General features: G+C 43.1%; 1 protein-coding gene across 1 annotated transcript in view; it reads left to right on the forward strand.

Annotated features, from left to right (window-relative positions):
* Tph2 (tryptophan hydroxylase 2) overlaps nt 1-15736 on the forward strand; it is a 114914-nt gene that overhangs the window by 56268 nt on the left and 42910 nt on the right. Inside the window, exon 5 of the mRNA XM_004632173.2 lies at nt 902-1037. Within this exon, the coding sequence (XP_004632230.1) occupies nt 902-1037 (136 nt within the window). The remainder of the gene's footprint in view (nt 1-901; nt 1038-15736) is intronic.

The raw sequence follows: 15736 nt of genomic DNA on the forward strand, positions 1-15736 counted from the left end.
CAATTAACCACTAAGAAGAATATATGCAGTGTATTATTTGTTGAAACTGTACTTCTGATTGGATTTGAAACTGTCTCATTGCTATCTGTTTATCAATAAAACTTTGAAAAAAAAATCAGACATTAGAAAGTATGCTTTTTAAAAATTTATAAAATGTGTATTTTAAAACAAAAAGAATGATGTGAATTTTCGGAATGAAGCATGAAGTAGCCTTTCAACGGAGAATGCCAATGAACTGCAGCCTGTATGAGTTAATGGTTTAGGGCAATTCTATAGATTTTATCGGATTCTTATGTGGTTTTTTTCTTCCTGCAGCTCAATAAAGCATGCAGTGCCTCAGTGTAGCTCTTCCAATCACGGCAATTAATACAATAGCGCAAAAAGGATGAAGGGGTTAGGAGCTCTCAGGATAGTTAGCTGCTGTGTGAACAGGGTCCAGGATGCGAGTTCAGGTTGTGTTGGCAGTGTGCTGTTGACTGCACGTGCACACACACACACACACACATGCCCATGGGGGGTGCCCGAATGACCCATAGAAGGGCCTGGGTAATGCACCCCTTAAATGGAAAACATCAACTCATGTTGCAATCTTCTCTGTGTTTCTGGGATGTCTTATCCTAATTTGGCTACTGAATTTAAATTCTTAAATTGTTCGTTCGCCTTTCTTCCCCTTTTTATGAATGTCTAATTACTCTATAAGCCATCGTTTATGAGCATATTTTAGGCATCAGAAGCCTCAGACATCATAGCTGTTAATAGGATATGCCACTCAGTGGTCAAAAGTCTTAACATCTTAATTACTTTGTTTCTAGAACATTCTCATAAGTAGTAGGGACCCCTGGGTAGGCTCTTGGTCCTTGTCAGGTTAGTGTTCAGTTGGCTGTTCTTGTTGTCTCTTCAGAACGCTCTGGCTTCACAGTGAGGCCCGTCGCTGGCTACCTGAGCCCGAGGGACTTTCTGGCAGGACTGGCCTACCGAGTGTTCCACTGCACACAGTACATCCGGCATGGCTCGGACCCCCTCTACACCCCAGAACCGTGAGTATCACATTCGAACCTATGCTGGATGAGGACCCCTGAGCTACTAAGTGTTCAGTGCTCACTCTGCTTGAAAGTGACTCAGACCCTCTTTCGCCTACAGAGTAATTTCCTGTCCATAGCAAGGGAGAGTCACTATGCTCAAAGGATCGGACTCCCCAGTGGGCAGGGGTGGCCTCAGATATTTTCTCTTTGGCTCATCACTCTAATTTTATCCCGACATGGAACCTTCTGCTTCATCAGATCTCCATTCCAGATGCGGAAGGGAAGGCCCAGAGGGGCAAAGCAGAGACTGAGGCACAGCCAGGACCTTTAGGTCTCTCATAGCATGGCCCATGTCCAAAAGGTCATGCATATACCGTGGCAAATCAATCCTCTTGCCTTTTCCTTTCCTGTTTATGGCCTTAAACATAGAACTCTATGCTAACTGCTGTCTTAGTTTCTTTCTCTCTCTCTCTCTTTTTTTTTTACAAAAAGTTTTGGGAGGTTATTAGGAATCAAACTGAGGATCTTGCACTTGCCAGGCAGGTACTTGTGCCACTGAGGTATATTCATGGCCCTAAACATTTTTTAAAAAAGAGAATAATAGTAAAACAAAACCAAAAAAAATATTAGAAATGATACAGCATTTCACTAAAGAAAATAATAGGAATTCAACAATGGCTGTTATGTTACATAGTGTTGTCTTCAAATTATTTGTGCAGATTACCAGATACAAGCATGTAAAATTGGGCAAAGAAGTTATACAGGGTTTAATGCTGGGGAGATAGCTCAGCAGTCTAAGCACCTGCCTGGCAAGCACGAGAACCCAGCTTCAATCCCCGGTACTGCATGCTGTGCTGACCCGAGCTGCACAGCGAGACCCTGTACCAAGTAAATAAATAAAAGTTGTAAAAGGTTTAAAAGGAGAGAGAGAAAAAATTTAAGCATCACCTGCTCCTTTCAACAGACCAGCAGAAGTCACCAGTACAATTATTGAAGCTGTTCTGTATATATGCATAAATATATCTTCCCCCCTTCCCACCCTCTCCTGTCCCTTTCCTCATCCCAGTTGTTCCTTCCCTTTGAGCAGTTTCTTTCCCCTCCACAGTACCTATTGTACCTATTGTAGGAAATGTCCGACTTTGCCTGCTCCTTCAGGTTCTCACGCTAGGGCGACACTACAGTGTTCACACCCGTGACTCTGTGGCTCGTTTCCTGAGGTGGCCTCTCATCGTTCCACTCATCCTGACCTTGAGCCATTGTGCAGCCCAGGCTGGCACTGAGCTTATGCTCTCCCTTCCTGAGTGCTGGCATTGCAGATGCGGGCCACCTTCCCTGGACTTTGCCATCTTCTCGAACATTCCTCTAATCCTCCCCATCCTCTCCAGCTATCTAGGAAGTTTTTCCTTCTTCTATAGCTCCCTCAGCTTTTCTTGAAAGAATCCTCACTGTTGGTTCTTATCCATGCTCTCCTGGACACTGGGGGAGCAAAGAATGGGCAGAGGAATGCGAAGGTAGCGCCTCCTGAGGGGCAAGCGGGGGAAGCTGTGAGCTCCTGCATGTTAATTTTGCAGCTTGTTCACACAGGGGACTATACAGTGTCCCAGTGGTAAACAGCCTGCATTTTACTGCTTTGCATGCTTAAAACACATAACAAGCATTTATATGCTTGGATCGTTTGGTAATGAGACAGCAGAAAATCTCCCTGCCCTCCTGGATTAATGGAGGTCCTAGTCAGTATACACCCAGATAAATGGCCAAGCGTAAGTGCTATATGCAATGCCAGTATGGCCTGGGAAGACATGTAGAGCAGGGGGAGGAGGTGGGGAGACATGTAAACTACCTCTTCAGATTGGGTCTGTCCGGGCATCCTCTTGGGAAGAGACATTTGATCAGAGACTGGAATGTGAATATATCAGAATGCAGGACTCTAAACTAAGAGAGCAGTGACAACAAAGACCCTTAGGCTGGGAGCTGCCATGGGTTTCTCTGTCCCCTTCATCTCCGTTCAAATGAGTGCCACCTCCATTTAATTTGTTGCCCACTGTTCTTCAAACCACATAGGTTATCACTTTGCTTAGGATGCCGCTTTACTTGAATAAGCTTGTGATTAATGAGCTGCCAGGGTCTTCACTAGAAGCAGAGAGCCCTCTGAGGGTCAAGCAGTTAAGTGGCTGATGGCAGCAGAAGCAGGAAGGGATTAGAATGGAGTCTCAGAAGCCCCTCTGCACCTCAAGGTTGGCAGGAGTCACTGGCCAGGTGGGTCCCTGCAGAGTCACTATGTTGTTTTTCATCTCTGTTCAGCTTCCCTGAAAGTGTTTGCAGGGTAAACAAAGGTTGCTTATAGGCCTCAAGACATTTGGGAAAGAAGCCACCTAGAGTGGAGCGTGGAGTGAGCCCTCCAAGGAGCATTGTCAGGTTAGAAAGGCAATCTCTAAGTCCAGCCCAAAGGGTTTACAAATGGCCCTGTTGACAAATAGCAGGCACTTACTTAGTTCCCTTTGAATAACCGGCCCTCCTGAGACTTGTGTTAGTATGCCAATAGGTATGGAGAGAGAGAGAGAGAGAGAGAGAGAGAGAGAGAGAGAGAGAGAGAGAGAGAGAGAGAGAGTGCAAAGAAATGAGATTTTAGCCACATAGGTCTATAAAATTTTGGGATAATGTGTTACATTTTACCAAAGCACTTTCAGCCAATTCATTCAGCATATTTATGTGAGTGTTAGCAAGGAGGTATAGTGTGTTTAAAGATGAATAAAATATAGTAGACTTTTTAATTTTTTATTTTATAAAGCAGCAGGGGAGATGGAAACATAAATAATGAGGAAAGAGGGAAAGAGTGCGGCTAAGGCTATCATCAGCTGTGTACCAAGTGTGAAGGAGCATAGAAGAGAGAATAGGCCTGAGGAGCTTTGCAGTGGGTATCATCTCAGTGCAGGCCTGGGAGGATGAACAGAAACTTCATTTTTGTACACGGCCTCATGGGAGGGGAGGGAAGGCTTTCTCAGTGAAGTAGGTAGGAACTACAGAGTTGTGGAGGCATGCGGAAGGCATCAGTAGCGAGGCTCGATAGACCACAGTGGCTAGGGTGCAGTTGATGTGATAAGGATGAAAAGTGTCTTCAGGGCGCATTACAAATGGTCATTTATCAGCCTAGAGTTTGGAGATCTCGTTTTTTTGTTGGCAAGAGGCAGCTCTCCAAGGTCCTGAACGTGTGCTCTGGAAGGGAAATTGAGAAAGATGGCTTGGGGTCAGGGCTGCAGAAGTGTGAACGATTGAGATGGACATCTAGTCAGGGAGCTCACATTCCAGGAAGGCATTACAGTTTATAAGGCATCATGCTAGGAAATGTTACTGGGATAATACACGAGTGCTTCTATTCGATGGTCCCAACCCAATGGAGATGAATTGGCAATATTTGGTGACTATAATAGGGATCAGGAGAGGGAGGATCCCTAAGGTAGCACTAAGGTTTTACTGGAAAGATGAATGGGTAGTTATTTCTAATAATGATTGAGAATACTGGAAAAGTAGCAGGCTTGGGGGAAGAGGGTAAGAAGGAAGGAGGGAAAAGGAGGATTTGGGTTTGGAGCATGTTGTCTGGGTAGCATTCCTGGATGGCACCTGAACAGAGAAAGCACTTGGTCATTGAAAACACAGGTTGGGAATTCAGATAAGAACTCCAAGATCTAATAATAAATGAGCTTTTAAAATTTTTTAAAGAATTCCACGAGTCCATAAATCTATGTGACAAGAGTAAACTAAATCAGAGGATAGAAACATTAGTTTTTGTGAGTTCAATAAAGTTGCTATTTTTTTGGTGAGTTTTATAACATTCATTTGTTTTTTAAAAAATTGTTTTATTAAAAAGTACTACATGCACATGATCCAAAATTCAAAGGGCACTGCAGGACACACTGGGCTGAACAGCGGGCTCTTTTTCTTCCTTTGTTCTCTTGACACTTGGTTCATCCTCTTCAGAGGCCACTACTGTTCCTAGTTTTTATTGCATGCTTTCAGAAGTGCGCTATGCATACTAAAGTCTTTGTAGCAAACCCTTTGATTGTTGTCGATGATGAAATCCTAGTTCATTCTCAGCCCCGTAGTTTGAATCCGTGGGCACAGCGCTGGAAGTGTTGTTTCCTCCCCAGGCACATTCACAGGCATTGTCTTTGTAATGAAATCCATTTTTTTTCACCTGAAAACCAACAAGAGGGCAGATCCCCCAATTTGTGAAGTTCAACCTGGCTATTGCGTTTGGTTTGTGTACTGTGCTTTCAAGCAACTGCCCCCAATTGTTGAACTGTGATAGTAGAGGCAGCAGTAATGAGACAAAGGTGAGCCATGAAGACTCCAGGAGAAATAGGAACGAGAGTGGGAAAATGACATTATCTGGAAAAAAAAAAGCATTTTATTTTCCTTTTTGGTCTGGATAGAGTACATGTTGCTATCACAGTTGTCAACTCACTTTGGGTTTTAAGCAGGTCTTTAGTTGTATTTTAAAACACCGGATTCACTTAATATGGGCAAATAGTGGAACTTGACTTTAAAAACTGACAGCAGATTGAATTGGTTCCCTGGAGAAAGTTTTCTAGCCTGGAGGACAGTAGAGAAAATCCTAGCAAATCACGGTCCTGGAAAATTGGTGATTCCTGGTCTTCCTGGTGGGAGGAGCTTCCTGTGTGTGTGCCTGGGTTAAGGGTCAGGGGTCTGCTAGTGGCGCTGTGCTATTGTGCTTTCTCCCTCGGAGCAGTGATTACCTTCAGCACTAACTGGCTTCCCGTGCTTTGATCTGTGATCTCAGGCAAAGCTGTGACTAATCGCCTCCTGACATTTACAAATGATTTCCTTTACAAGATATCAACTGTGTCAAGGTCAAGGTTCCTATGATAAGATCATTCCTCTCATTCATTGGAAAGAAGGATGTGTAGTATCAAGTTTCATGGGCACATGATTTGTTAGCCAGTATTTGGATAGGGACAGAACAAAAAATTGGGAAGTCTGACAAGCTTACTTATCTGCTCTCTGTTTCTCTAAGTAAGTCCACCATGGGCTGTGCCATGTTGTGCCCTCTGGCCATCTGATGCTTTTAGATCAGTTTCTTATCCTCGGCACCACGGACATGTTGGACCAGACAATTCTTTGTGAGGGCGGACTGTCCTGACTGTCCTGAGTATTGTAGGATATCTACAGCACCCTTAGTCTCTGCCTCCTTGGTGTTTAGAGTACCTTGGTACATGTCCCCTCCCACCCACAGTAGCCACAACCAAAGATATATGTGGGCATGGTGGTGCTGGTGGTCATCATGATGGTGGTCATGGTGGTAGTGTTAAAGCCACTGTTTGAAAACAGAAAGTCTGACTTGTCATATTCACATCACCATTATTCTGAAGGGTCAGAGGTCATACCCTTCTCTCCTCAAAGCAACCTGTACCCTTTGTTTCCAACCAACAAGAAAACCAACAAGAGGGCAGATTCCACAACACAAACTTGAACCTATCATTTTTTTTTTGTCTAATTTCTGTTGGGAAAACAAAAACAAAACCCCAATCCAACCATACTGCCTTTCTCCTGGCCCCTTTGAAGCTCTCTGTTCTGGCCATGCTGGGCTTCCTGGATCACATCTCCATCCCTGTGTATGGGGGTTTCTTGTGCCTGGGAAGACTCTGGTGAAATCTTTTAAGTTCTCTAAGATTCAGCTCTGTGGCAACCTTCTCTGTGAAGACTTTTCCAGGCAGTGAGTTGTTCCTATGGCTCTTTGCCTGACTTCTATGTTAGCCCTTCCAACACTGCTGGTAATTATTTATTAATGCGTCATTGTCCTTCACAAGACTGTAAGGAACTCAAGGACAGTGGTCCAAGACAAAAATACAGGAACAAGAGTATGCAGACTGATTGTGGAGTGTGTCTCTAAACTTAGAAATGAGTTGAGAGTGGGCTAAAATTTGGAATGGCTGTGCCACCAGCAGGTGCCAGGCTTGAGACGCACTCGGAGGCCCAAAGCAGTCTGAAGATATAAAGCAGATGCTGCAGATCTGCCTGAAGTCCTGGGCCCACCCTGTATGGCTGTGGGGCTCTTTCTGAATGCCTCAGTCCTGTATTGATAGCTATTCCCACTTACCCAGCAGCCAAGGGCAAGTCACCCTCCATGAATAAGGCATTCTTTTCTTTTTTATGTGTTCAGTGTCTATGGGCAAACTTACAAGGCTAGAATTTTGGACACCAATGAAAACCAAGAACATAATTCATTGGGATCAGAATATTATGTTCATTTGTTCACTTTTGGGATAAAGATAGCCTTAGGAATGGTGCTTACTTTAAAGCTTAAGAAGATGATTTAAAAAGAATGTAAAGTTTACCTTTATTGTGCCTTTATTAGAAAGAGAGAAATAGGGACAGTAAGAGAAAGAGAGACCTTCCTGTGCTTCATATAGCTAACCCCCCACAAAATGCATTTGTTTGCCCCCTTGACTAGCTTACTGTAAATACAGTCATACCTAAAGGTAGAAAAGCTCTTTGCCCTGCCTTAAAAAAAAAATTGAGGGTGAGCCAGATAGCTCAGCAGACTAAAGCACCTGCTTAGGCAGAAACAGGGCCTGGGGTTTGATTCCCAGCATTGCCATGCTAGTCCCATCCCTGGGGCACACTGAGACTCGATGGAGACTGGGCATAGTGGTGTGCCCCTGTGATGCCAGCGCTTGGGAGGCTGAAACCAGGAGAATCACTGTGAGTCTGATATATATATATATATATATATATATATATATATATATATATATATATATATATATTCACCCTGTCCCTTTCAAAATTACATTTGAATGACTTTAAATGTTACAATAAGAAGAAATTCTGTGAGGGTGGCAACTTCTGCCAGGCTTGGTGTTGGGCCATCACGTGGGCAGTTGAGTTGACAGTACCCGGGATGGGCAGTGTTCTTTCCCTAGGAACAAGAGTGGACCAGAGAGGTAAAAACAGTTTTGGGTTTTTCTCTAGAGATGTTTTTTATGAAGTGAAGGTAGATTCAAGATAGATCCAGTTCAGGGAATTCTTTTTTTTTTTTTTTTTGTGGTACCAGGGATTGAACTCAGGACCTTGTACTTGCCAGGCAAGTGCTTATTCTACTAAGCTATCTCCCCAGCCCAATTCAGGGAATTCTTTGGCATCCAGGAAATAGAAGCAAGTTGGAGAGAGGGATTTTTCCACACTCCTTGTAGCAATGCCTCCGCTTGACCTGGTTTCTGTTATAAGACTTCTGGTTTTCAGAGAGTGCTTTGGATTTTCAGATTTCTTTATATCCTGCTCCCTCCTCCTCCATTTTAATTCACTTGACTTCTTCACTGGGCACTTCTTTCTGAGCTCAATGTGGTCTGTGTTCTCTGTAGTTCTTCTAGCATCTTCTGATGTGTTCTGGGCAAAGGCGTTGAGTCCCTGCTAACTGCTTGCATTTGCACATTGGCTTGTGCATGGGGGCTGCCATTGTCGTGTGGTCCCTATGTCTGGCGACACCTTAGCCAAGCAGAGCTCTTTAATAAGAAGTGCCCATATTCTCCTTGGCCTGTACTTCATGTTTTCCTTCAGACACTGTATGAGTTGACTGAGATCTAGGAAATTGAGGGAAGGAAGATTCTGTTTTCTAAAGCATTACATATCTTATTTATCTATATAGTAATATGGCTTTTTTCTTTTCAATATTAACTAAAGCTACCCTGGTCTAGACTTTAGGATGAAGATCGAGGGTGTCCAGGTTTTTTATGGTTCAGCATGCTTAGAACATAACATGTTTTATAGAGGAAGAATGAAATATTATCCGTAGCATGACCCTTCTGTCCTCTGCCTTCTGTTCAGGGAGAAGTAACCAGGAATTGAACTTATAAAAATACATTTGTTAACGTCATTTACTGAGATCAAGACGGAAATAGTATCTGTCTCTCCAAAAGAGATATTACCTAAACAACAAAACAATTTTGTGCTGGAAATTTCTCTTTCTTTCTTTCTTTCTTTCTTTCTTTCTTTCTTTCTTTCTTTCTTTCTTGTAAGACATGCTTTAATGAAAACATTTGAAAGAACTCACTCATGCATTTGATTCTGTGTTTCAGGTGTTGTGTTTAACAAACTAGCAACAAAAATACACTTGTTAGAACACAAAGTATACTTAGCAGATTGAGAACTTCTAGGTTCAGGCTGCTTTGAGATGATTGAGCTTCTGCACATAGCAGTGGGACATGTATTCTGTGCCAGCTGTGTCACTTTTCAAAGCCAAGATGAGCTTGTGCAAGCAGGAAATAGTTCACAGCAGGACCAACTAGTGCTGCAACGTTTACCGCTATAATACCACTAACTGCATTTGCATTAAGGAACATCCCTTTTTGTCATAGTTGAACAGTTTAGGGGCAATTAATGTTATTTTTAAATATAACTGTGTTAAAATTTAGAAAAGGTTTGCAGTTAGGTGATCTTTCTTATCATTATGACTGTTTCAATTTTATAAGAAAAATAAAAGTGGGTTACTTCAGACAATATTTTGCATCTGTTTTTTAAGTCAGGTGAATGAATTTTATGCTTAGCTCTTGCTCATTAGAATGGAATCCTCTCTAAATCTGACAGGAGATGTCATTTGTTTCCTCATCTTGGACTCAGACATTAATCCCTGTTTGTTAAGTAGTAACATCAGCAGGTAAAGACGTAGGCTTTCACATTTAGAAGAGAGGCTCGCTGCTGCTGTCTGACTGAACAGCTGCCTCTCACTGAGTTTGTAATAAGAGGAAAGCTATGATCTCCTTGCCTTTCCTGACGCTCTCTCTCAATGGCTTCCACCTGAGAGCTTCTCAACAGGCAAACTCATCTGACCCAAGCCCTGGCCATCATGGGTGCTTTTCCTGTCGTGCCTTCCTGAAGTCAAGTCTGGGCGTCATCTTAGTGCAGAGTTGGGAAGAGAAACCAGACTCTTTCACCGTTTAACCTTCCCCCATGTGAGTGCTGTTCAGCTTAAGCTTGCTCTTGCCCAGAGGACACGCAAGGCTGGTGCCACGCCTGTCCAGCCAACTGGCTTCCTCCACGGTGCTGTTATCATCCTTGCTGATCAGGGCCGCGGAGCAGCATGGTTACCAGCGATTCTCTGAACATGGTGTGTTCTCAGACAGCTGGTCCCATCTGCCCTCCTTCTTTGCCTTTTTTTTTTACATTTATTTATGTGTGTATGTGTGTGTGTGTGTGGCCAGCTCAGCCCACCAGGGGGCGGGGCTGGCTGGCATGTGGTGCTGGGGGATCGAACCGCGGTCCCTGTGCTTTGCCAAGCTTGTTCCAAGTAGGTGCTTTAGACCACTGAGCCATCTCACCAGTCCCTCTTCTTTGCCTTTTAAAACCAGAGTTTATCCACTTGGCTTAGCAGCTGTCCCCCACAGAGAAGCTTGGTTTGGACCATACCTAAAAATGTTGCTGTCCTTTCCATCCTTCAAAATAAGTAATTTCAACAACCTCTCCCACAATGGAGGCAGTTATGACAATTTTCATGTTAATAACGAGCAAGTACATATCTGCTCTGCATAGTTGATGTTTATTATTAAGATTTCTGGACACTATTTTAAGTGTCTTATACAATTGAACTCCATTAATGCTCACAATAACTCCCTGAAGTTTTACTGTCATTTCAAATAGTATTTTTTCCAGTTACTTTTATTTTATTTTATTTTATTTTATTTATTTATTTTTTTTTGGTACTGGCAATCAAACTCAGGACCTTGTACTTGCCAGGGAGATTTCCCATTTTTTTAATTTTTATTTTTTATTGGTACTGGGGATTGAACTCAGGACCTTGGCTTGCCAGGTAAGCGCTTATTCTACTGAACTATCTCCCCACCCAGCTTTCCCATTATTATTCTGAGTCAATGCATGTGCAAATGAGGCACAGAGAGGGTAAGTAATTTGCTGGCCATGACATGGTTGGTAAGAAGATGAGCCAAGATTTGTAGGCTAACCTTCATTGTAGGTTAATACTAAACACTAAAACTCTAAATTTTCATGTGTACTGATGTTAAATGGTTTTTCTTTCTTGATTTTTTTAAATTATAAAGCTAGCATGAAGATGTGAAGGTGACACTAGGTTAGTTTTGTTTGGTGGCTCTGTTTTGCAAGGATCCAGCATACAAAGAGTGCCCTTTGCACCCCGTGGCTGCGCTGAACTGTCCCATCCAGTCCTTGGCCCAACGACTGTCCCCTCTTTTGACCCCTCTGGGCCTAGCAGGCTGCCACTTTATCAGGAGCAGGTATCTCCCATGTCTCAACAGAAAAGGATACAGGGCCTCACTACAGCACAAGAATGCAGATAGGACACTGCTGCGTGTGGTCCTCAGGCAGAAGGACCTGAGCCATTGCGTGCCCGGGAATCCAGGAACCGCCATCCGTTCTCAGTATGACACTGGCAAGCCATTTAACCTCCCTGTGTGAGGGATGATGAAATAATGCTTTGATCTTCAAAGAGGAAAAAGTGCTGGATATAAATACCTAAGAGGTCTACTCTTCCTCAGCACCTCTTAAATTCCTATGGAGGCTAATGTACCTCATAAAATTCCAGCGCATCCTTAGTCACAAGGCCACTTGCCTACACCTGGACTCCCAAGTTTTCAATCATAATATCACGTCTTGTTTCTGTGCAGAGCCTAAAAGCAAAAATAACCCCTAAGCCTTTTCACAGAGCCTGTTGTCTGAAGAGCTCCAAGCACTCTAATAGTATGCATTTTATTTTTTAAAAAATTCTATACATTATTTAAAACCTGTGCATTGTGAAACCAAATTTGTGCCTAAGTGCCTGCTGGAGCTCAATTTCTGATGCTCTCTGCCATGGCTTAGGATGGAGCTTCAGCTGCCTTTTTCTTTTCCTTGATTACTTTTTAGTTGATTCCCTGCCTGCCCCACACCCAGGTTTGTCTTTCTTGTGTGGTGCCAATAATCCAATGTTAGCATTCAGAAGCACCAGTACCTAAATCAAAATTCATATTTCCTTCACACCCCGTAGCTGGGGAGAAGTTCATTATGTACTTCCAGGTGTGGAAGGCTGAGATGACCAGGGAGCAATTTCTTCAGGAATATTTGCATTTTTAAATTGCAAGTTCAAAAGAAGGAATTCAAAATGATTGAATTTTAGGCAAAAAAAGGAGAGGTAATCACTGCTCATGCCTCCTCTCTCCTGAGTGGAAAGTGACAGCCGTGGCCAGGACAGCCGCAGAAGCCACTGTGGTAAGAAAAAGTGTGCTGACGGCTCCGCACATATTCTGTCGGTCTGGCACGGTTCCCCTCATCTCTGGGAGCAATGCAGGACTGTCACCACTTTACAGATGGCAATTCCAAGGTTCAAAGAAGTCAGGTAATTGCCCCAAGGTTGCACAGCTAGAAAATGGCAAAATCATGATCTGGTCCAAAGCCTTTATGTGACACTGGAAATTAGGAAAACTATGCTCTGGTTCCACTTGGATTCACCTCTATTTGGAGCCACAGAGTCCCATCAACACCTGCTGCATTCAGCTGAGCTGAGAAGGCAGTCACTGGGCATCACTGGTGTGTCAGGCTTCTCCCAGAGGGGAGCATGACAGCCCCGGGGCAGCTTGCTGCCTCCTTCCTGAGAAACACCTGCTGAAAGGGTGAAGCTTCTTCAAGTCAGTAAACTCAGGTCCAAATACAGGTCAGTGTAGTGTGAATACTAATACCTCGCTACAGAAGCTTATGTTCTGAGGTTATCTCATTATGTCACTTAAGACTATCAAAGGATAGGGACCCTTATGAGCTCGATTTTATAGATGAGAAAATGCTCTTGGTGCTATCCAATATCGTAACAGATATTTACGTTTTTAATGCAGAGTTAAAGAAAACTATGGGTTCATTTTTTCAGATTTCAAGTTGTCCTCAGACATGTCTACTGAGTATTTATTGTATTGGCGAGTAGAGATGTAGAGCATTTGCATTATTGCAGAGTGTCCTATTTGACAGTCAGCTCTGTCATTTGCCTGCCCAGGAATGTGGGAATTGGATTTAGGTGTGGCCCCAGGAAACTTCCTTCCTTCCTTCCTTCCTTCCTTCTCTCCCTTCTTCCATCCCTCCCTCTTTCTCTTTCCCTCCTTCTCTCCCTGCCTCCCTCTCTCCCTCATTCTGTCCTTCCTTCCCCTCCTTTTCTCCCCCTTCCCCCCAGTCCCCCTACTCTCATGCTGAGGATTGAACCCCAGGCCTTGCACATGCCAGGCAAACATTCTGCTCTTCAACTATAGCACTGCACACCACTATGTATGCTTTTAATCATTGTATTTTATTGTTGCCCTAATTTTACTGACATTGGGGATGGGAGGGAAGGTTGAATATCTCTTATTTCTTCAAGAAATAAGGGAAGCTCCAGAAATGGTGAGTGACCCATGAAATATCAACAGACTTTCCATCGTAATCATTTTTACTGTCTGTGTAAGAGTTAGAGGAACCATCTTTTTTTGGACCAGGACAGCTGGTATTTGCTGTTTGACCATTCTCTTCTGGAATCCTAAGATAACTTTTGCCGGAATTATTCTAAAATTATTGCCTTTTTTTACTTTTAATCCTCAGTTCCTAAGGTAGTACCTGATATACATTAGGCATATAATAACTCTTCCTACAGTTGCCTTGTTAGAAAGCTAATTATATCTTCCTGTCTCAAAAGAACTGTGGTAAGGAGAAATATTGTTGGATTTCCTTACAGTTTCTATGGAGGGAAGCAAAGATCTCCAGGGCACCCCTCATGTCCTCATTTCCTCACAAGAGCGCTGCATGTGTGTGTATCCTGTACAAGGATGCTGGGAGGAGTGATCACAGCCACTGCTGAAAATATTGTCTGGGCTGCATTTTACAGACTACTATTTGAAATCTAGACTAGAGAAACTCTGTATGTGGTTCCACAGCAGGTACTGAGGAAAAATTGCTTCATTACCCAATTAATTCCTGTTACCTTCTTAGTGCATGAAAACAAGCCAAGTGAGACGACGCTTGCCCTTCACATTGGTGTGCATCCTGGATAGTTCCCTATTGCCCACCCAATGTGAGCAAGCTGGAGAAATGGCCCCATGGCTCCCAGCTCTGCCTTGCGTGTCCTTTCTTCAACGCAGACTTCCTACCACTGTCTCATCTTCCTTTGCTTTGCCTCATGATTTAGACAGAGTTTTGGCTTCTGTCCTGCAGCACAAACAAACCCTATAGAAAAATGTTTTCAAAGACAGGCGCACTGACTTGGGGTGGGAAGCCAGTGTCAGATGCTCACTCACTGCTTCTTAAAGACTTTAATTTACAGCCCAAATAAAAAAGGAGCTGTTCCGCACAAGAGCTCGCAGAGTCAGCTTTGCAAACTGATAAGAGGAGAAAAATGCTACAGTCATTTTGAATTTGAACTGAACCACCAGGACCCTTATTTCCCTGTAGCAAAATGATCACAACTTTCTTAGAATGATTTAAGAATTCCCTGGAGACACTTTGGCCCAGGTCTCTTTGTGAGCCTATCGTAGCAGGCTTTAGAATCTTTCTAACAGGGCTTATCGCAGAAGATTCCAATTTAGAGCAGCAAAAGTCTAGTGTCTGGTATCAGCTGTAGCTTTTTTTTTTTTTTTAAAGAGACATGATGTTTTACAGTGTTAATAGTTTTGAAAGGTCCTACGTTTCCTGTGAATAGAGAGCTTTTGTGAAAAGGGCTCTGAAAAGCATTCTTCAGGTGAAAATGCATCAGAGAGATGGGATTTGAAGAAGAGAACAGTTTGCTGATGTAGAGATTGGAGGAACCATGTGCTGGCAGGTGCAATTATGACCCAATAATTGAATCTTTTAAGAGAGATCTGGTGAGATAAGGCAATAGTTGTAGACGCACACAAGAAAGCTGTTCATAATTAGATACTCTGGAGAGAATAATACAACCAACACAGGCGTCTTGAACTACTGTACATGCCAAACAGAGCAGCAGTAGCGCTTAAACTTTGTAAAACAGAGTAAAGCAGGATTACTTCCATTTAACAAATGTTAATCAGCACAGAGGTTGGAGGGATGACTCTGAAGTCTGTATCCTTCCCCAGCCTCCTAACCTAGAGCTCTCAGCCCTTCCCAAGGTGGCGCTGAACTCAGTTGCTAAGTCCTGCAGTCTCAAAGAAGTTAAAAAAAAAATGTAAAGCTTTCAAAGTGAATGAAGGATTGTTATTAATGATGCTAAAACACTTTTTCTGTTTTTTGGTTAACAAGATTCTGGACACTAGTTTCCTTTGTCTACTTGTGTTTTGGCCAAAGACAGAGAGGGATCGAGAATGACATGGTTGCACCAAAGGCATAAAAGATGCAACCTTGGCATAAGGTTACTTGCAATACAGAAACTTAGAGCCTTGGCCCTCGGGAAGTGTGGCTACCGCACACATACCTCCTTTGCTAGGCATCTAGGGGATAGCTCTTTCTCAGATTCTCTGCCTGGAGACAGAGGTGAAGAGAGAATGCAGACTCATGAACTATGTCACAACCATCTCTATTAAACAGAGAAAAGGGTATCTCCAAAGTTCCACTAAGACTTCTGGTAGACATTGTGCTTCAGGCTTTCATTATTTTTTTGTTTTTGTTTTTGTTTTTTTGGACATTTTTTTTTAATTTTTAAAAAATATTTTATTTTTATTGTGTGTGTGTGTGTGTGTGTGTGTGTGGCCAGCTCAGCCCACCAGGGGGCGGGGCTGGCTGGCATGTGG

The sequence above is a fragment of the Octodon degus genome, unplaced genomic scaffold (genome assembly GCF_000260255.1).
Source record: "Octodon degus isolate 3935 unplaced genomic scaffold, OctDeg1.0 scaffold00047, whole genome shotgun sequence".
NCBI classification, from domain to species: Eukaryota; Metazoa; Chordata; class Mammalia; order Rodentia; family Octodontidae; genus Octodon; species Octodon degus.